The sequence below is a fragment of the Vanacampus margaritifer genome, chromosome 7 (assembly GCF_051991255.1).
Source record: "Vanacampus margaritifer isolate UIUO_Vmar chromosome 7, RoL_Vmar_1.0, whole genome shotgun sequence".
NCBI lineage: Eukaryota > Metazoa > Chordata > Actinopteri > Syngnathiformes > Syngnathidae > Vanacampus > Vanacampus margaritifer.
The window spans coordinates 7,767,368-7,790,254 of record NC_135438.1 but is presented as its reverse complement, the minus strand read 5'-3'; the positions used below and the strand labels follow the sequence as shown (position 1 = coordinate 7,790,254).

General features: G+C 40.0%; 1 protein-coding gene across 2 annotated transcripts in view; it reads right to left on the bottom strand.

The window, feature by feature from the left end:
• Positions 1-22,887, bottom strand: part of sdk1b (sidekick cell adhesion molecule 1b) — a 278,501-nt gene that overhangs the window by 162,072 nt on the left and 93,542 nt on the right. For both annotated transcript variants that reach the window (XM_077570575.1, XM_077570574.1), the window contains 2 exons: positions 18,661-18,767; positions 18,441-18,588 (listed from right to left, as the gene is read on the bottom strand). In XM_077570575.1, the coding sequence (XP_077426701.1) occupies positions 18,441-18,588; positions 18,661-18,767 (255 nt within the window). The remainder of the gene's footprint in view (positions 1-18,440; positions 18,589-18,660; positions 18,768-22,887) is intronic.

Here is a 22,887-nt window from a genome sequence, read left to right as displayed (position 1 = left end):
TTAAATCTTCAGACAATTTTTCAGTGTCTGCAAAGATCTTTTGAAGCCTTTTACGAACCCTGACGGAAACCCCAAATTAGCCACATTAGCGACATTATTTTGTCGCTCAATACCCCAAATTAGCCACATTAGCGACATTATTTTGTCGCTCAATGAGATACGCGGAACTTTTGATTTATGGATTTATTTAAATTTAAATCTTCAGACAATTTAAATCTTCAGACAATTTTTCAGTGTCTGCAAAGATCTTTTGAAGCCTTTTACGAACCCTGACGGAAACCCCAAATTAGCCACATTAGCGACATTATTTTGTCGCTCAATGAGATACGCGGAACTTTTTATTTATGGATTTATTTAAATTTCCACTTAATAAAAGATGAGGCTGATGCTGGGAACTCCCTACACTTTTTATTTTTAAATATTAAAAAATAAATAAAAAATAAAATTAGGAAATTATGTTGAAATTTTGGAACACTATTTATAGTAGAAAACTTTAGAGAACTTTTTACTTGCTTAATTTGCAATTTAACTTAACACATGCTGATAACCCTGGAAGCTCCCTGCAAGTTTTGTTATAAATTTTAAACAAAGCTGTCTATTCTTTACATTTTTAAAAAAGGAAAGAAAAATGATTTATTTATTTATTTAATTTTGACGCCAATATTTTCTCTTTTACTGCAAATGAATATCGGCTTGAAATATCGGTTATCGGCCTGCTTGTCTACTAATAATCAGTATGGGCCGTGAAAAAAAGTGGATAAAAGTAAAGTAAATGTCAATTGTCAAATGATTGTGCAATCTTCCTTCTTCTGCACGGCCGAATCGTAATACCGAAATAAAAACATTTAAAATAAACCCAGAAAGGATCATTTATGACATTAATTGACAAAAACGAAAACTAAGGATATTTTCGCTATCACTATAAATAGTTTTAGTTTTACACATGTAAAATGTCCTTTCAGTTAGTTAAAAAAAAAAAAAAAAGCGGGAAACATTTGTCTTTTCCGTTTACGTTAATAATAATCTTATCTGTTTGAGGACCTTCCACAATGTCATAACAGGAGAGTCATCGGCAGAGGCGCTTTCCTGAACAGATGTGTTTGCATCGCCTTCGTTCACCGAATAATTTGTTGATTGTTTTATTACCGTCGTCCTTCGTGCGCTAACCAGCCTTCGTACTAAAAGCGCATTTTCATCAGTCACTTGCCGCCGCCTGCCTCGCTCGCGCGCAGTCGATTGCTCTCTGGCGTTCTCTGTTGCGTCGATAGGTTAAGAACTCTCTCCTATGATACGTGCGTACGTGCGTGCGTGCGCGCGCGTGCGTGCGTGCGTGCGCGCGAAGAGACAAGAGAGTGTGTGATAGATGCGAGCGTGGCAGGTAATTAAAAGTGTGATTAGTGGATAATTAAAAGAGGGGTTGTGTCTTTGGAATATTTAATGACTTCAGACAGGTGACGCATGCACACGCGGTCACATGCGCGCACGCACACACACACACACGCGCGTTTGTAGGTGTTGTTCCGGGCCTTAATGGGGCCGTAATGATTTTTGAGATGATGTAGGGTGCAGGCAAAGTCAAATGAGCAAAGACGAGATGGAGAGCAATGGAGGAAGCGGAAGACGAGACAAACATGCTAAGAATTAATAACCACACGCGTCGGAAAATGGACACGCGCACATTTCTCTGGCCGGTTTTGAGTGATGGACTCAAGACAGGAGCAGCTGCCCCCGTGGCAGGCAGACGCAAAATTGGAGCAAAATCATTAAAGCAGGATTCCACTTAAACACATGCAGACAAAAAAAAAAAAAGCTGTCTTGCCGTTTTAATTTTCATTAGAAAAAAAGATTAGTCTGTTTGCAAACCTTTCCAACTTTGGAGTGTTTATGACAGCAAAACGGATCTTGTCTTTTTGAAAACGAGGGTAAACGAATTAGCATTATTCATAAACGAGCCCGCTATTGTGTTGCGTCTCGGCGCAGACGGGAGGATGTTATTGTCGGAGCGGCGTGTTTACACCTTGCATTAGCATATGTTTTTTGTTTTTTTTACATCGGCATGTTTCGTATTGGGGCCCCATTAAGAGCAAAGGGTGACCTAATAGGGCTCGTTATGATCAACGTGTCGATCTACCAACGCAGGAATGCAAATGAAATTAGTAGAGACTTCAAATGAGATGTGAGTTATAAATAAGCGAATGCCGGATCGGAGTTTTCTGATTCGAGTGAGAATGAATCATAGCGTCTGTCATGTTTATTTTCAGTCTTGTTTACTCCCTCTCATGTTTAGCTTCTGTTTTCCCCTTGTCTTGTCATTTCCTGTTTTATTGTGAAAAGTCTGACTCCTCTCGTTTCAGGTCACTTGCCCTTCCTTGTTTGGTGTCTTTGTCAACCCTGATCCCTGATTGTGTCCACCTTTCCCCATTACCCTCATGTGTCATCCAACCAGTGCCCTCAGCCAGGTGTGTCTTGTTATGTCATTAGTGTTGGTGTATTTAGTCGGTTGTCTCCCCCCTGTCTGTGTCGGTTCATTGTTGCCACTGTCGTAAGTCATTCGCCGCGTCACGCTGACCTTTTTGCCTTATCAGGATCCATGTCATGCTGTTGGTTTTGCCTAAGTTGTTTTGCCATGTTTAGCTTCATGTTTTGTTAGTTCCGCTTATTTTGCACTTTGAAGTTAGCTTTTGTTACCTCTTTTTTGGACTGCATCTCTGCCTCCTTGCTCTGCCGTCCCGCATCTGGGTCCTAAAGCCCCACCTTACTGACAGCGTCAAGTGTCACAGAAATGTTTAGTATTGCGTATGTGTGCGCCGCACGTTGTCATGTGCATCAACGCCATTTCCGTGACTTGGCTGTTAGCTTCTAGCGCCGTCCTAGCATGTTTGCAATTTTGGAAGTTGGACCAGGGAGACGAACCCTTGCGGGTGAGCTTAGCGCTAGCTAGCTGCTACGATAGCGCACGGTTGGATGTAGAACTTTACCAAAAGTAAAAAACACACACACACTGGGTTCTGTTGGTGGCCGGTCCAATGCGAGGGATTCTGGAGGTTTAGGTAAATTAAAAAGAAAAATCTTTCTGTAAGTTTGATGCAGCTGCTTTAGTGAGTCGGCCGCATACAGTCATGATACACTCTGATATATTTTCAAAAAAAGTGAATATGAGGCATGGTAAAGTGCTTTGGACAACATGTGGTGTAGATAAAGTGCACTCCATTTACCATCATAATCCAAATTTTTTTTTTTTTTTGGGGGGGTGGGGGGGACAATGACGTAAAAAGTAGCCCACTCTTGCTTGCTTTAAGATTTGCACCTTAAACAGTAAACAAATAGCGAGTGTGGATTTTGGCTGCAAGTCCAAGCGCTTAAGGCTACCATTGTTCAAACGTGCTACAATAAAGTCATTATATATTTATTACATGAAAAACATTCGTAATTTATGACAAAATCAAAATAAGGAGAAGAAAAATACAATTTTACAGGAACAATGGCAAAATTGTATTTTCACTTTTAAGTTAAGATTTTACTCCGCGTTGAGAAGAACCAGTTGAGGTGACTCGGGCATCTGGTTCGGATGCCTCCTGGACGCCTCCCTGGGGAGGTGTTCCGGGCATGTCCCACCAGCGGGAGGCCCCGTGGACGACCCAGGACACCCTGGAGAGACTACGTCTCTCGGCTGGCCTGGGAACGCCAGGTGATCCCGTCGGAGGAGCTGGCTGAAGTGGCTGGGGAGAGGGAAGTATGGGCTTCCCTGCTAAAGCTGCTGCCCCCGCGACCCAACCCCGGATAAGCTTTAGATGATGGATGGAATTTAAGATTTTAGGAAAAACTGAATAGAGATTTAATTAAAATGTTGTACGCATTAATAGTAAATACAGATTAAGTTGTGCCTACATAAAAGTTTTAAAAACATGCGACTTAAAAATTAAATGCAAATGTGTGCTTGAGCAGTGATTCATTTGCATACCACTTGAGGGCACCCAACAATCATTGTGAGATGTCTTTTTGGCGAGAGACTTCCTCCTTGGGCGCTGTCACATGACCAATCCAAAGCGAGTTGTGATGTTCCATTTGGCCAATCAAACGGAGCAAGCAAATCTCCACGGCCTCACACGTTTAAAAGTTTCCTGCCTTCATTTATTTTTTAAAGATTACATTTATTTCATTCCATTTAAAAAAGACTATTATAGCAAAAAAATATTGTTTCAATTTCTATTATTTCCTATGGGAAAATTGTTTAAAAAATGTTGCCCAGCATCCCAGAACACTCAGCGTTCGAACTTGAAGTTTTACTGGATTTGGAAACGGTTGTCACAAGTCAGTCTCACGGCATTTAAGGGCTTCTTTTGTTCCCGCTCTTCCGCTCTCCTTCCAGCTGAGGGTCCCTAGACCGCACGAGGCAGTAAGCTCCAGTCATCGGGGAGCATCATTAAGTACAGCCTCAGAGTCAATTGTCTCAGCACTTCCTGCTTTCAAGAAAAGTTTTGTTTCCCCTCCGCTGCGTGACAATAAATATTTGGAACGCAGTCACATGGGACGTAAGCGTCTTGCATGTATCCATCAGATGCTTACTGGCGAGAGCACAAAATGGCGCCAACTCTACACAGGATAGGCCAACGTCAAGATTCAAACCCAGAATCTCTTGACTGTCTGGCTTCAGAAAATGTCTTTTACCTTCACGTTAAGCTCCATTTGAAACATTTTTTCCTTCACTAACTTGCAGACTGAGGCTTTATGCCAATGAGATGCAGCCGTCCTTCAGGCTTTTTTCGGTTGAGTAATCAGATTTTGTTTTGTTTTGTTGTTGTCAAAAATAGGACATGATTTGACATTCACAGTGCAGAAAATGCACAAACATAAAGTGATTATGATTCAGTTCCCAGTTCAGTCCATGAAATCCGTCAGAAAATCGGCAAAATTGTTGCTCAATGTTTTCTAAAGTAAAAGCAGATGTTTGCAAATGTCGGATTCTGTCTGCTTTCATGAAATCCGCGAATTTTTACTGTTAAACTTGAGAGGCTGAAATAGTGGGGATTTGAACAATTTTAAGTTAAACAAGGTTCCTAAACAATTAACTCATTCACTGCCATTGACGCCGATATACGTCAAAAATTCATTTAAACATTTTTTTATTAGTTTAACATTTTTTTTCCACTTTTAACAAGACAATTTTAGTCAACAAGAGTATGAAAACCTAGATTGTTTTATTGTATATTTAGAACAGATATAAAATGTGAGTTAACTAATGAAGTCATGCGATTAATTACGATGACAAATTTTAATCGCCGGACACCCCTAATTTTTAATTATCTTTTCTTCTTTAAATCTTTTTTTTTTTGTTGAAAAGATTATCTTAAAATATATTTTTTTCTTTTTTTTTTTTTTAATCTTTTTTCTTTTTTAAAGAAAACATTATTAAAAATTTGTGGCGTCGGGTGATTGATTTTTTTAATCGTAATTAATCGCATGACTTCACTAGTTAACTCACAATTAATCACAAATTTTATATCTGTTCTAAATGTCCAATAAAAAAAAATCTAGGTTTTCATACCCTTGTTAACAAAAGTGGGCAAAAAATGTTAAATTAACAGAAATAGTTCCAATTAATTTTTTACGTATATAGGCGTCAATGGCAGTGAATGAGTTAATTATCAACATATTTATTAATTAATTTGATAATTAGTTGCTGATTAATCGTTGCACCTTTTAATCACATATACAGTCACAATTGCAATATTAATGGAGGAGGGATAGCAATATGATAATTTTTAATAATCTTTCAGCCCTAGACAATAACAAATCTGGTAGCAACAGGATTGCTAAGTAGGCTACACTTTCAAAATAAAAGCATATTGTTAACAGTGTAACTGTTGCTAACCTAACAGCATTCTTGATCTCATTTTTATTTTTTTTTACTTGAAAAGAAAATTACATTTTGTCTTGAATTGTTACAGTACAATACATCAACCTCGATAAATTGACCGAGTTCCGACTATATGTGATTGACTTGCGAGCAATCCAAGGTGTACCAAAATCAGCTGCGAGAGTTCCCATTTGACCCGCGACCCCAATCAGGCCAAGCGCTTCGAAAAATAAAACGGATGGATCTTTTTTCCCCACATCGCTTGCCACCACGTTTTCATATGGTCCAAGGGCTGGCCCAAGAAAAAGCATCAACACTGAGCAACAACAAATTGCTTCCGGCATTGTAAAGCATGAATATTCATTGTGTGAGCGCCGGCCCTAAAGTGCCGTCTCCATCGTGCAATTCCTCCACACTCCACCCAGACAATGAATAATATTACTTGAAAATGCAATTAAAGCAACCCCTTGTTCCACTCCTGACTTTGCCACATGTCGCTCCTCCCCCACAGCCCGTCCCGTCCCCTCCATGCACTAACAGCGGTGATATTAAAAATTTAACAAGTCATCTGATTTTCTTTTACTGCAAAATTTATGAAAAATAAGGTACAAAAGGGGAACAAATCGCTGAAAGAAAGTATTTTCAAAGTGGATTAAGTGTAGCGACCTACGAATTAGACCAGACGTTTTGGAAACTTGTGGGCATACACAAAAAGTCTTTGTTGCATTTAACGATATATTGAAATTCATTATCGGTATAATAAATGTACACTTTACATGCAATTAACAAAAATACATGAATGAAATAGGGGTACCCAAACTATGGTCCGGGGGCCGTTTGTGGCCCAACATGCATCTTTAAGCGGCCCGCGGGATGTACTCCAAATTAGATTTGCTACTAATAAATGTGTTTTGTTTACTCTAGAGCATTTCAAAATACAATGAGATGGAACTTTTAAGTAAATGAGTAACATTTCTTTTCATAACACTGTGCTGAATAAATGTTCACGTTTTCAAGCAAAAATGTTTTCCTCCACTTTCTGCTTTGTGGCCAAAGGTCCGAATTGTGAACATATATTACATGAATGCTTCCAAAATGACTGCTTTGAAAATGGTCAGGTTTACGACAGATTGCTCCTGTTTTGGTTCTGAATGTAGAGATATTTTCTAGTTTGCAACAGTGCATTGGACCAGCCTAAAATCTTTCGAGATTGACTGATTTTGTGCTTTCTAAATTGAAGTCAACAAATTTCAAAATGGCAATTGAACGATTGTATCCTTCCATTTTTCCGTATGTGGCCCTCAGAGGAAAAGGTTTGGGCACTCCTGCGATAAGAAATGAAAACCCTTTTCTATTTTTTCAATCAAGGGAATCAAGGCAGCGTAATTATCTGAGTTCAGAGACTCATCGTTCACGTTCACAATACTAACTACAACCTGCTGAGCCTTTTTTGAACGCTGATGCTGATCAAAACAGCAGCATTGAAAGAAGCGTAAACAGTCTCTCATATGATTAAAGTGTTGGATCAACGGCTTCTGTGCTCAGTATTAAAGACGACGGGCTTTAATGACAGTTGGAGTTTTAATCCACTCTGACGGTCCTAAAGAATGCAAAGAAGATCAGTAGCAGATCAGTTGCGGGAATCGGAAGTCTTGCTCAAGAGCACTTCCCTAATGCCAGCAAGGGGGAAATCACATCCCCCAAAATAGCTTAAAAATGTCCTTTGGCACAGGGCTGTATTTCCAAATGATGGCAATGGCAGCTCAGACAGCAGGTGAAAAATAATTCATAAAAATTAGGTTTGTGCATTTGGAAGGCAAACATGCATCATAATCACAAGGCCCTTGACTGTTGTTATCCATTGTTTCAGCTGCATGAGTCCCCTGCCCCAAAGCACGCATCCATCTCAAGTGTCACAAAGGCAACATTGTTTTCTCCTCTGGCGTGTCAGCGGGAGGCCACATAATAGGCACAATTAAGGTGACTATATTTAGGTCATATTGCAAAACCAAGAGAATTATGGAGGACGGGAGGGATTTATCGACAGTTATTTTAGAAGCGAGATAGAATGGGGGGGGGTGATAACGGGGCAAGGGTGGAAAAATAAACATCTATTTAAAAGATGAAAGGGATAATAAAAAAAAAAGTGGAAATGGGCAAGTTTACAATAGAGAGCGTTTATTCAGGTCTTTGGCACCGCATTAGGGGAGCAATGGGAGTCATTCAATTATAGAGGAAAAAGATGGAGAAAGAAGAGGGAGGAGAGTGAAGTGAATGGTGAGGGTATACTATAAAATCATCAAGATGAGGCAGACATCCAAAAGCAATTTGGCTTCTACTGTATTAGCCACGGGCATTTTAACCGATTATTTGACAATTGAGTGCAATTGATTGTTGATTAATCGTATTTCGTACATCAGATTTCATCAGCCAGTACTGATACCAGGTATTGTTTCAGGCTGAGACTGGCCTTATTTAGATTTTTAGTTATCGGGTATACATGCAGGTTGCCGATACCACCCATCGATACCTAAGGCAAAGAAAATCTGGCATCACGTAAGTCCTCCTTGGCTATACTGTGACAGTTTGACACATCTGTCAATCCTCATCTGCGTCAGAAAGAAAGATTGTCATCGGGTTCAATGACATTTTAAACAAAAGCACAAGAGGTATTAGTACTCGGTATAAAAAAAAAAAAATAGTGGCATCGAACATCCCTCAATTTTCATCCACGCAACCGCAACAGATTTTTAGTTATCGGGTATACATGCAGGTTGCCGATACCACCCATCGATACCTATGGCAAAGAAAATCTGACATCACGTAAGTCCTCCTTGGCAGTAGTTGCCGCTATACTGTGACAGTTTGACACATCTGTCAATCCTCATCTGCGTCAGAAAGAAAGATTGTCATCGGGTTCAATGACATTTTAAACAAAAGCACAAGAGGTATTAGTACTCGGTATAAAAAAAAATAAAAATAGTGGCATCGAACATCCCTCAATTTTCATCCACGCAACCGTCAGCCTTATTCTGATCATATTGACACTTCCATGGTAAGAGGAGTTCAGAACAGTCGGCAAGAGATTCTTGCAAGCCTACAAATTTAATGAGTTTCAATGACGATGGCCGCGCCACAATGAGAGCTGCTAGCCATCAGCTAGCTTGTGAGCAAACAAACATGCAGATGGGTTTGTGGGCTCGTCCCCGCCTCATCTCCATGTTTGGGAATTTAAATAATGATACCAAGTTTTTCTGTAAGTTGTGGCATCGAGGGAAAACACCACAGACATTAGTTTGAAGGATTTTGACAGGTCCATCAATTCTAAAAGACAGCAAAATGTCAACCGAAAAACAAAGTCATACTGGTGTGCAGGCTCTCTCTATTTATCTTTAATTCTTGTAACGTCGCCTGACTAAAAGCTCACATTATCACACGAGTGGAAAGTAGCCCGCAAATGAAGACGTACTGCATTGGCATTTTCACCAAAACAAGTCAGACAAGCCATTTTAGCCTTGCAGGAAAGAGGCTGTTCTGGCAGTGAACTAATGTAGGAGACATTACGTTAATTGAAACGCAGCTGGCATAAAAAGCCAGCACGCCACTGGTTTGTGATTAATGTAAAATTAGCTTTCTAAATGTGCTTGAAATGTTTGGAGAAGCTCTGATTTTGGTCTCGGGCTTTAATTCTTTAAATATGCATGACGCAGGAGTCCATTAAAAACAAAAGAAGAAGGATGATACATAATGGCGGTTGCATGGGAATGCTGACATAAAAGTCTGACAGTGATAATGTAGAATATATCTCCGCCGCCGTAACTTCTGTCGCTTTGCTTTTCAGGTGAAGATGGAGACAGACAGATAAATCCAGCAGGTACATGATAGATGGATTTAGGCAGACGGGCTTACAAAATGTGGTAAACTGATCAAAAGATACCTGCTCCAACACTTATTACAAAAAAAAAGCTGGTTCCGTTTTAATATCACGTAAAATTCAGATGCGAAGGAGATTGACACTCAGTGGAGTGCAGACGTCCATCAAGGCCAAACAATTCCAACTGGAACGAGTGCCAAATGACACGCTTTTATAGATTGAATTTTTCTGCGCGTGCCAAAAGTTTGCCATCACAATTAAAGCATTATTTATTGACATATAAGAGAAAGTGCAAAAGTTGATTCTTCCTTGAACCAGGCCCCAACAGGGGAACAAAGAGTCGCTTGGAAAGAATTCATCCATTTTCTGTTCTGCTTGTTCTCATTGCTGGAGTCGATCCCGGCTTACTTTGTGGGCTAGAGGCGGACGACGCCCATAATTGGTCGCCAACAATCCTTGGAGATCAATTAAGTCCAGAGGTGGGCATTCCGTCAATATTGAAGGACGGTGTGTCAATCCATCGATGGTGGATGCTTCTTTTTGTTGACAATTAACGGTTGACGGGAACATTTGAAAAGTTGACTGACTAAAAGCATTGCGCGGAAGTGGGTTTTCACTCGTCAATATAGTCATCAATAACCGGGTCGTGCTAACGTATTTCACTGACTAATGATGGAAATATTAAGTGTTATATTAAGTATATGGTTTTTTTTGGGATTGGGGGTTGGGGTCACCCATTTCCCCTTCATTTTTCATGGTAAACATATATTGAACGTTTATCTGTGTTTTTTTAAGTTTTTTTTTGGGGGGGGGGGGGGTGGGGGGGTAACCCCATGCATTTTAATGGTCAGTCAGTCCCTGTACCCCCCACAAATAAATAAATAGTTATATAATACATATTTCAACTTTAAAATATTAAAAAGTCCAAAACCCAGGACACGCTGGAGAGACTATGTCTCTCGGCTGTCCTGGGAACGCCTTGGGGTCCCGTCGGAGGAGCTGGCTGAAGTGGCTGGGGAGAGGGAAGTCTGGGCTTCCCTGCTAAAGCTGCTGCCCCCGCGACCCGACCCCCGGATAAGCGGAAGAAGACGGACGGACAAAATAAAAATAATGAAAAATCGAATAATCGCGGGTTGGGTTGGGTTGGGCAATCGTGTCGTGCCCAAGCCGCCGTCTTCCAGCCATGCTTGAGCGCGGCTCAGATAGTTCACACATCAGACATTCCACATTTCAGTTGCCAAGGGTAGCTTGGCGTGGTACGAATGATGTAGTATGAGTGCGCTCTTGCATTTTCAGCGAATGTTGTACCTGCAGATTTGCCCCCAAATCTTAGAACCTAATTCATGATTTATGAAAACAGCAGACCCCACCAGCACTGAAGAGGCAAGCAAACATTTGGCACATGGCTCTTTTTTGCAGCCATATGCCTTCAAATGCTTGGCCTGTTTCTCTAATCTCTAAAGTAACCAAATCATATCATTGGGAAGAGAGTCACATACACTATCTAAGCCCCTGCGACTCCAAAGATTACGTTCCAGACACAATGGATTGAGAAGAGCTTAAACTCCTAAACTCCACACTCATTTCCTGTTTTCAAGTGTTCCGCTACTGTGGCTGCCCGTGAGAAAGTGGCACTGAAAGTTGGAGGAACGTCCAAATAGCCTGTTGTATTTGCGATGTGTGGCTGGATCAGGTGATATTTCTTTCCAATCTCGCCACAATTGTTGCATTTTTTTTTTTGCCAGCGTAACACACACACACACGCACCTGTTCTCAATGTTCAGATTCCGAGAAAATTCCTTCTGTTCAGGGTTCAGACCTCTTTGGTGTGTAATGGAAAGCAGGATAATGAATTGTCTCCCCCCCCGATATAGCGGTGTGTGAAAAATGAAAATAAATGAATGTCAAAACACACACATACACACACTTATTCTTTTTTTTTTTACAGCATATGGCCTCTACTGAAAAACGTTGCCAAAAATAATAATAATAATAATAATAAAACACTGTCCATTCCTACCATGCTCCTGCATAGATCAGCGGCTTTATTTGATCAATCATCAGGAGGCTTCCAATTCTCCACATCCTGGCTCTGTTTTTCCGACGCCTCTTCATCACATTCACTTCACGTCCGTCTGCCACAGGCCTCAGAGCTAATTAAAGGCAGCAGCTCGCTCGGTGCCGCCCGGGTCCGCGGGGGTCACCGCTAAAATATACATCAGCGCGGGTCGGCAGCCAGAGCCGTCCCGAAGTTGTTTTGATTGGCGCCGGACAGCTGTGACCGAAACAGAGCTAATACGTCAGATGGGATATTATAAGGTATGGTAATACTTTGTTACTGTACTTAAGTAGATATTTCAGGTATCTGTATTTTACTTGAGGACAAGTGTCCCTTGATGATTAATTTGTTCTATGACTAAGCTTGTGAATCAAATTGAAATGCCACTCAACTTCCAAACGCATTTTGTGTTTTTTGTAATGAAAAACAGCACTTTATTGTATAAAACATTAAAAATAGACCTAAAATAAAAGTACAATTACTGTGTGTTGAGACAAGCCAAAAGTCACAATTGTAGCATAGCTTGTACTTGGTCAAAAAAGGCTTGTTACTTATTTCAACGTCCGTACATATAAGGCCTAGAAACACCAATCCACCTCGCGTGGAAAAATCACGTAAATAAACACCGCACCGACCCCGACTATTACGTACCTTCAGCGCATGCACGAGAAGTAATTTCCCTCCATACCATCGGCGGCGGTAGTCATTATTCCTAAAGGCAACCGGAAACCGAGCGTGTTTTGAGGGTGTTGTTAACCATGTCGTTGGCCAGCTAACGTGAAAAAGTAATTATATTTACTAACTACAAACAGTTGCTATACTTCTCAAGCATAAAAGTAAAACCTACCTGCTCTCTCTCTCTCTCTCTCTATATATATATATATATATATATATATATATATACATATACATATATATATATATACATATACATATATATATATATATACACATATATATATATATATATATATATATACATATACATATATATATATATATATATATACATATACATATATATATACATATATATATATATACATATATATATATATATATACATATACATATATATATACATATATATATATATATATACATATACATATATATATATATATATACATATACATATATATATACATATATATATATATATATACATATACATATATATATATATATATATATATATATATACACATATATATATATATATATATATATATATATATATACATATACATATATATATACATATATATATATATATATACATATATATATATATATACACATATATATATATATACACATATATATATATATATATATATATATATATACATATACATATATATATACATATATATATATATATATATACATATATATATATATATACACATATATATATACATATATATATATAAATATGCTACCTGTTTTTAGATGCTTGGGTCTTTTATTATTTATGTTTTGAAAATTTAGCATTTTATATTATTATTTCTCTCTTCTTTTTATTCTTTTAGTATTTTCTTTTTATAGTTTTAGCTTGGTCTTATGTTCTTAAAAATTATTTTAGCCTGGTAATTTTAATTTTCCAGTGTTTCCTAGCGGCACTAGCTAGGGTTGGGTCTGCAGCCGCAGCTTTTGGCCCTTTCATGGCTCAGAGGGCTCCCGGAGATAGTATTTTCGTTGCCCGGTTGCCCTGTGCTGAGCCTTAGATCATCTGTTTTCTTTTGTTTGAATGTTTGTTTATGCATTTTTATTTTTTTTTATTTTAATGGGTCAGTATTGTGGGGGACGGTGGGTTGGGGATTTGTTTTGCACTTTGAGTTGCATTTTTTTGTATGAAAAGTGCTATACAAATAAAGAGTGCTTGCTTGATATCCACTGGTGTCCCCATGCCATGCCATAGTTTGGCTTTCATACCTTTGTCGGCATACCCTTTAACGGTAATATCATACAATGCCGGTCTATCTTGAACCAAAGAGACAAAGTCATCTTCCCGATATTCTATCCAGACAGACATTGTGCGTTCAAATGGAAAGGCGTACAGCAGGGTGAGGATGCGCAAAACGAGCGGGAAAAAAATGGTCCAGGCTTTCCATCAGTACTGTTTATCCGCGTTCGTCACTTCCTCTTCTTGCCCCGTGCACTGATTCACTAGCAAACAGCCAATCACAGTGATCAAATGCCCCAACGCCCGAAGCCGATTCAACATGTCGAATTTGCTGAAAACGCCCCCCTGACATATTCCGACTCGATCCGACTTTACGACAGTAATTTACTCCTGACGCCAGGATTGGTGTATCTATGCCTATACAGAGAGAGAGCGGGAAAGTCAACACCAATTGGTATTTTGATTGATTGAGATCTTGGAACAAGATATTTCCTATCAACTGATGTTATTGGCTTCAAAGATGATTTGTGGTGAATTAGTCTTCTAGTCCAACATGAAAAAACGCATACAGGTAAGTTGTTTATTCCTCTATTATGTCTATACACGTGTGGGCGCATGGAATTTGGAATCCAGACGCCTGGACATCAGAAAGCTGTGTGCAAGGGCTGAAAAGACAGCGAGATGGAGCGCATAACGGATCAATAAACTCAATAAACAACATCATCAGCTTGGTCAACGCCAAGATAGCCAACCGCCAGGCACCATCTGGCCTCGTCTCGCCGGACCGGCCAGCGTCACCACGCACACACAGAACCGCGCACATATAGTCAGCAAGCTCACAATCTACGCATGACTGCACGCTGAGAGGTTTCCGGCCAGGTATATGTAAGTGAGATCGGTCTTTGGAGACAGATCGTGTTTATGTATGTGTCCACGGAGGAACAGACGTTAACGGCTTCTCCGACAGTATATTCTCCGATGCCGTAATGACCGTAAAAGAGACGGAGAAGGTGAGGGCACCGAGGGAACGTGGCGGTATAAAGAATAATTTGGAGGCAAAAAAAAAGCTGAGATGCGAGGGGGGGTGGGGGCGGCGAGAGGGAGACGTGTCTTGTCGAGACAAGAGGGGAGCTGTGAAGAAAGGTGCAAATTAGTCTTATGAAGGTTCAAAGGAAGTGCCACGCACGAGTCTTCAAACGGCTTTCATGAGCGTGTGAGTGTGCATGTGTGGGCGGCAAGCCAATCAGGGAAATTTCATTTCAAGATGAAGAAATAAAAGTTTCTGTCCAGATTATTCTCATGCTTGAAAAGGCAGCGGGATAGAGTGTGTTGGAGGAAAATGAGGTTCGGACACGTGTGTCAAACTAATCAGAGCCCAGAAATGTTGCCAACATCACACAACCTGAGTTGATTAAACAACCGCATCAAAACAACAATTGGATGTTGAATGAATGGACAAGGTCTTCCATTTATTCTTGGTTGATTGACTGCTCAACAAATAAATGAATTGTCCAAAACCAAAAAACATGGGGCAGAAAAGTGGATAGTGGAATGGTGGTTAGCCAGTCTGCCTCACAGTTCTGAGATTCTGGATCCAACTGTCAGCTCTAGTCTTCCTGTTTGGAGTTTGCATGTTCTCCCCATGCCTCCCCCCAAAATCAACTAGAAGAGGCTCTGGTTTACCCATTACCCTAATCAGGAAGAGTGGTACAGAAAATGTATGGACGGATTTTTTTGGATTGACTGCTGTGATCGACTAGACAATTCCAGAGTGTTTTCTCCCTATGACAAAAGCTGCCATAAAAAAAAGATGGAGGGATGGACTTCAGGATAACCAATAATGTGGCTCAGTCATGTGTAAAGCCTCCACATGCTTATACCGGACCTGGATCCTAACCCTCAAAGTCAATAGACAGTGAGTGTCACACGAAAGAAGTCTTTTTCTGACTCCCCTCTTTCCCGTTGTACCGGCCTGTCCCCTGGAATCTCATCCACAGTCTAGAATCTGTGCTAACCTCTTGGCCACTGCACACCTCCAACCAACCACTTCACCCGCTGTTGAGGATAATGAGGGCAGAAAAGTGGAAGTACCAAGCATTACTGGCATGTCTCTTGGTATCTCACCAAAAATCTGGGAAGAGAAGTCTATGTCTGACTTTTTTTCTGCTGTTCCTGTTGTACTGACCTTTCCCCTGACATCTCAAAACACACTCTTGACTTTGTTTAACTTCCTGGTCACTGCACAGATGGACTTTTGGAGCTGTACTACTTTAGCAACTACTGTGGGCGTCTGAAACCACCTCTTGCTACCACTACTGGTGATGGTAATGGAGTCTAGAAGAGTGAAACTACCGGAAAATAATGGCACGTCTCTTGGTTTCTCATCAAAATCTGGGGATTCTCCTGATGAGATGATGGATGGTCTCTAGGGATCTCATCCAAGACTTGGATGCCGCCCCTCAAAGGCAATGGACATTTCCAACTCCTCTCTGCCGTTCCTGTTACACTGGTAACTTATCTCTTCTCTTGACAGCGCACTAACCTTTTGGCCACTGGACTTACAGGAAATCTGGAGGACATTACCTAAGCAACACCTGCGACCTGCCGAAAATGCCTGTTACCACCACTGGTGAGGATAATGAGAGAAGAAAAGCAAAATACCCGGCAACTACAGTCTGTCTCCCTAGTCTCTAATCAACGTTCTTGACCCTACGCTAAACTTCTGGCCACTGCACATATTGATGTTTGGAGAAGCTGCACTTCCTGAGCAACTCCTGCGCGCTGCAGATATCACCTAATGCTACCGCTATTGGCGAGGACAAAGAGGAGAAAAACTAGCGAGGAATCAATTGGGGTTGTCTTTCTAATTGCCTCTCTTTGCTATCTTTTGTCCGTCATTTGCTCAACAGCAGGTGAAATTGATTCACAATCATTACGGCTTCCTAACGGCACAGGTTGATATCCCAAAAAATGCCATTGACTTGGAGTTACATTGCGATAGTTATGCTTTCACTCTATTTTTTTGGCAGCACATTTGACCAGGTTTCACACGGTTATTCAACTGAGTAGGATATTGTCAAGGACATATGGGTTAAGGAGGAATGTGATGCATTTTCCTCTCTCTATTAAATACAAAGTGCTTCACTGACAACATATGAGGTATTAAATGCAGCTCCCCATTTCCAGTCTCACTGGTAAGCTATTTATTGAAAAATACACATTTCATATTGCGTCGAATGAAACACGTATTCCAAAGGGAGAACTGAAGGAAAGGCTGCATTTAATTTACACTCTAGTATGTGGACATCTGTCCATTACGGGATGTGAAAATTGGCAAAAAAATATATGGAGTTGGTCCAACGTTTTGCTGCTATAACAGCTTACACTCTTCTGGGAATACTTTCAGTGAAAATTCTGTCAACGATGACCATCTTTGCGATGGATGGGAGGTGTTTGATGGAATTGAGGCCTGGGCTCTAAAGATCTTTCACACCGCATACAAGCATGTCCTTAAGGTGTGCACTCTTAAATTTAGAGTTTATCTTGGTAAGATGACAAAGTTGATTCAAGGGGGTCTGGAACTAAATGAGCCTTTTGTCTTTGTATCAGATTTCCATATTGATAAAAATCCAGGGTAAGGCCAAAGGTAACATATGTTGTTATAGAAGAGTACCCGCTACATTTCCCATTGTTGTTTTTCAAAAGCGCTTCAAAACCAAATAGTGTTGGCATTAACAATGCTCAGTACTTGCCAGAATGCTGTAAAAAAAAAAAAATAAATAATAATAATCATTGCGCCTTGTAAAAATAAGAGTGTGTGTAATTTGTAGTAGACAAACTGAACAAAGTGTTGCAAGGACTTTTAGTGAAAGTGGAGTAATCTATATGGGGATTAAGCAGTAATCAATACACACTCAAATTGAATGTCTTAACAAATGCTATTGTTGAGACCTGAGGAAACAAGTTTTGTGCAGTTTCACCTTTGCTTCAAGTTCTTTTCATGAAAGCTCAGACTCAAAATTAATCAAATGATGAGCTAAATGAACAGGACATAATACTTTATAATTGAAATAATAATTGCTCTATTATAACACCACGTAAAAATGTCTTCCGTCGTAAGCTATTGGTTGAAATGATACATGATAAAAATGAGTTTATTTGTTAATGACCCCGTAGAGCTTTGGGGAAGTGCCATAAAAGGAGTTAAAAAGCAGCAGACTGACCATTTACGTGCACGGAGAGGCCACAGACAATCTCATTCCATAGCACGCCCGGGAGCAGTTAGTGATCTTAATGGTTAGTTATGCCGGCACGCGACACATCTTTCACCGACGAGGACGTTCCAACTGCACATTTTTATCAAAATCGATTTCGGCTGCAACCTGAATGTGTTGTGGGGAAAAAGTGATGTCTAACGGAAAAGGTTACCGTATTCTTGACAATTGTGGTAAACTTGTTGCTTGATATAGAGTGAAAAAAACATTTATAGTGGGGGGGTTGTGTGCCAGTCCCACCTGCTTTAAGTGAAAATCCACAATATAGAGAGACCATATGCTTGCCCCTCCCATACTTTTAAAACAGATTTAAACTTATTTATCATAAAACACAAGACATACACCACACACGGTAAGAGTGTTTTTTTTTTCCTCGATGCGTGCGAGGTCCGTCACATTTTAGAATTCAGTTTATATGTTCAAAATCGTAATGTGTGTAGTATCCAGCTTTACTGAGAGGTACTTACATTCGATCGTTGGGAATAATCTTGTGTCCGTCTTTATACCAAGTGACCAAGGGTTGCGGGAAGGACGCCAAGGGAGGCGGGCTGAGGACGGCAGCCTGGCCTTGGCTCGTTGTCGTTCTCTGCTCTTCTCCTGAGAACCTCCCCATAACTAGAGGAAATGTTACGTACCATATCACTGATGCCACCCCTTGCACTGTCGATTAGAGTTTTTCGTACTCACAGGCCACTTGCACCTCTGTCCTCCCATGGATTATGGCGCCCATCCTGTTCCTAACCGTGCATTGATACAGGCCGGCGTCAGTCCTCTGCAGCGACGGCACAAACAACCTAAAGATGGCATAAGAGATCAAATATAGAATGATAGTCAAGTTGTGGGAAGCCTTTTCATAAAGCTGAGCTGGTTGGTAACTTAAAGTGGCACTAAGGAACTTTCGACCTTAATAAAATATTTTCATAACTCTTCTGATTAAACATAGTTGAGTGGTACCTTTGCCATAGCTTGAGGGGGTCTGTATCATTTTAACTGGCACTAGACAATTTTGAGGAGGATGGTAGGAACGCGACCACACAAAAAAACGACAAATGTGCTGACTGGTTTATGGCATGCGTCACGTCTCCATTTACCCGTTTGTTACAAAGATGGAAGTCAACTTGAATGTCGACGCACGATTACTGCTTTCCTGGCAGAAGCTGCAAAACAACTGAAACGTTTTGTCTGAGGAGACAAAAAAGAAAAAGGGAAGCTACCCGGATAAAAGGACAGTAAGGTCAGCATTGGCCCACATTTCGCTCGCTGGCATGAGCTAAAAAAAAAACGATGCAAAGCGCTTGTCCTCATGGGAAATGTGGTCTTCCTTCAGGCATAACAATACTGCTTTTGTCCATACGGCACCGCCATAATCAATGTAAACTGACAATGATATCAATAATAATAATAAAAACATATACAACTACACTACACTTCAAAAAGTTTGTGGTCATTTATAAATGTTATTTTTAACTCTTTGACTGCCAAAAACGTTAAATAACGTTTAGTAAAATCCTATGGAGTGCCAAAGACGTTAAAAGACGTTTGTTTCAAAACAGAGGTGAAACTAACCATTTTCTATTGTTGATTACTGAAAAACGGAATAAGGTAGAAACAAACTTTTTTTTCTGATGAAAGATGAGAGTCTAATCTTTCATTTGGTAGTATGTGTGTTTCCATAGTCCAAACACATAATTTTCTATGGACCTTGAAAGATCAGTCAAAATGCTTAAAATCGGCTGGCACCCACGGCATCCCTTTTCTGAAAACGTCTGGCAGTCAAAGAGTTAAAAGAAAACCTTTTTTTTTCTTCCATCGGATACAAAAAAAGGACATTTCAACAGTGACTTGCCCCAAACCTTTGAACGGTAATGTCTACACCTACATTACGTACGTATCAAGAGTCTGATTGGTTGAATGATACTGAAGGTTACAATAACAATTTGCCCAACCCTTCCGTAACCAATGAGATCTTTGATCCCGCCCACACCTCCTCTTGATGTCTCACTGTGACAGATTATTTCACAGAGCTTCTCAATGCAGTGAAACAAATAAATGTATCAAATAATAAGTAAAAGAAAACATAAATTAATTGACAAAATAATTAATAATACTGTACATAAATGATGAAATAACTAAACAGCATATCATGTGATTAATGTTGCCTCCTGGACAGGGGATCCCTCCATCTCTGATCCCGTCCAATGGTTTCATTGGAGTTATCCTTTTCCGGATGAGGGCGTTCACGCCGGGAGATGTTGTTGATATTTGTGAAATGTGGACTTGTAAAGCTCCTTGAGACTCATTTGTAATTCAGGGCTATATAAATATTATGATTTATTAATTTAATTTCCTTTTCTTGTTTCTTTTGTTAAAGAAGGAATGCTTCCACTGACCAGAGCAGTTATAGTTTACATAGGTAGGCTTCAAAATAATGTTCTCTTTTTGGCACCCTTACACTGGATTGTTTATTTTACTGCATGCATGTTGTTTTCTTTTATCCCTGAGAGGTTATTAATGAGTTTTAAATGGACAGGGGATTCCCTAATGGCTATCTTGGCGTAGGATTTAGGTTGCTGCCATGCTGGACAAACTCTCCCAATGCAAATACGCGCACCAACACACACACAAAACTGGACATCGCTTAGGGGCTCATTATGAATAATAGGCCAGCCAAGTACTTAACTCCCAGGCTGTCAGTGTATGATGCCAAGTTTTGCGCACAACACACACGTACTGTAGGATGTTGTATATGCATTGTTTGTATGCTGGCATCATCCTTCAAAGGCTCGTATAATTCACTTTAATCAGGAATAGCACATAACATAATAGAATACAGTAGCTCTCTCGCTCTCTCACTGTCATACTGAGGGTCCATTACATTTCTATTAGACGGGTGCGGCGGGGCCGTCACTGCAGTTCTTAAGCACCCAGCGACTTGAGCTGGTATGTATCTCACCAAATTCAAAGTTCAGTGTTGACAGTTGCCAATCAATACAATAATTTCGGTGACACACTCGCTGCCTCGCTCGCAGGGCTCAATTCTCGGGATGATTTAGGACAAGTTCAATCAGCTTATACTGGCGGGGGCGGCTTGGAATCGACCGAGCTGTTCCTGTTACTGGGTGCGCTTAATTTGAGAACACGGTGAATTGGAAGATGCGAATGCAGGGGGGAAAAAAGGTGTTTTGGCTAGATTTGCCAATTAGTTGTATCTTTTCCCAAAACACAAGCAGCTAAACCAGGATGCTATTTTTCTTATTTCTGTCTTTAATTAAGACAATAGCGGAAGAAAACCCATTCTTACTTTGCCTAAGAAATTGTCAGAATAAGATTTGCTTCTAATAAAACAGAACCAAACTTTAACCCCTTGACAATTTCTTTCTAAAATATCAATAATGCGATTTTTGCATGATTATTTCTTTTGACCCATTATACATAGGTTGACCATATTTTCATTTCCAAAAAAAGAGGACACTCAGGCAGGCCTCGAGATACTTACATGTTACTCAGTCTATTCAAAGACACCAAATATTTTACTATTTTATTAACGTATGCCTCATCTGTATGGGTAGAAAAAGTTTTATTTGACAAATAAATAAATAATGACATAACAATCTAAGCCCAACTTTTCTTGGTCCTTAGATCAACTTTTTATAAAAAAATTTAATGGGGAGGGTGGGGATCAGAACCCGGTGCACTCCGTCTCCTATTTGTCGTGGAAAGAAAAAACAGACATTTTCATGATTTTTAAAAAATAATAATTTTAACTTACACCCAGAGACGATGTAAAAGAGTGCACATGTCCGGGCAAAAGTGTGTGTTTGGTCACCCTAAGTATACATATATCAGCATCAGGCATTGATACCTAAGATCGTAATTTAAATTGACTTTAAATAGGCGCAAATTTGGAACTGGAAATCTGATCTACGAATCGGAAGAAAAATCAAACTATTAAACATACAGTTTACTTTTGGCCGCTTTAACATTCACATCTCTGTGGTGAAAAACATCACTTGTGTCATTCTCCACTTCATCGACACTCAACTGCAACTTCCTCAACTGCCAGACAGCAGCGCTAAATATAACAGCGTCTGGCTTTACTTGTTGTCGAAAATTCATCACCGTGAAAAAGGTTGAAAACTTTTGTCGTTCTTTTAAAAACTGTTTGCCTTCCTGTTTTCGGCCCCAACATCACAATTTAGAAGTTGGATTTGCTGCTGTCTTCCTGCCAACATACAAAAAATGCATACACTTGCATCCTACAGCACGTGTGTGAAAGACGCCAAATATGGAAATACGATGGCTCGGTAGCAAAATGGGATCATCGGTCTGTGCCTCAATTTTATGCAAAGTTTCTTGTAAATCTGTAGAAATAATTACACACAAATGACCAAAGCAGAACCCCCTTGGTGGAGGCAACTGCTGTAATGGAACAAAAAATACCGATGCCATCTTTTTAGTAACTCCAAAACACATTGATAGGTCTTGGGTGTGATTCCAGTTGAATACAGCAGCCATCCTGCTGATAAAGAGACAATTAATCAATCTTCTAGAACCTAACGTGTTTTGTAAAGAAATTCTGAAGTTGTCTATTAAAAAAGTGGCTGTTTTTAGCAATCTTTAAACGACCGGAGGTAAAATATCCTCGTAAAATCCTGTGGCTTTGCGTCCTCTCTGGTGTTTGTCCTCACATCAGACTTGTTATAAATTTTGACAGCGGTGCAAAGACGACACACGCAGCGCCCTGCCAATCTGCCGTAGTGCCGACCTCATCAAACTACAGCTGCCAGAATGTTGAGAGCGGTCCAACGTGTTACACAACACCGCCTGCTGTCTCGCCCTCTTAGTGGATCGGCTCTCCCAAGTTTGCCACTATTTTCAATGATGATGAAAAACGAATGATGGATTTTATTCCGC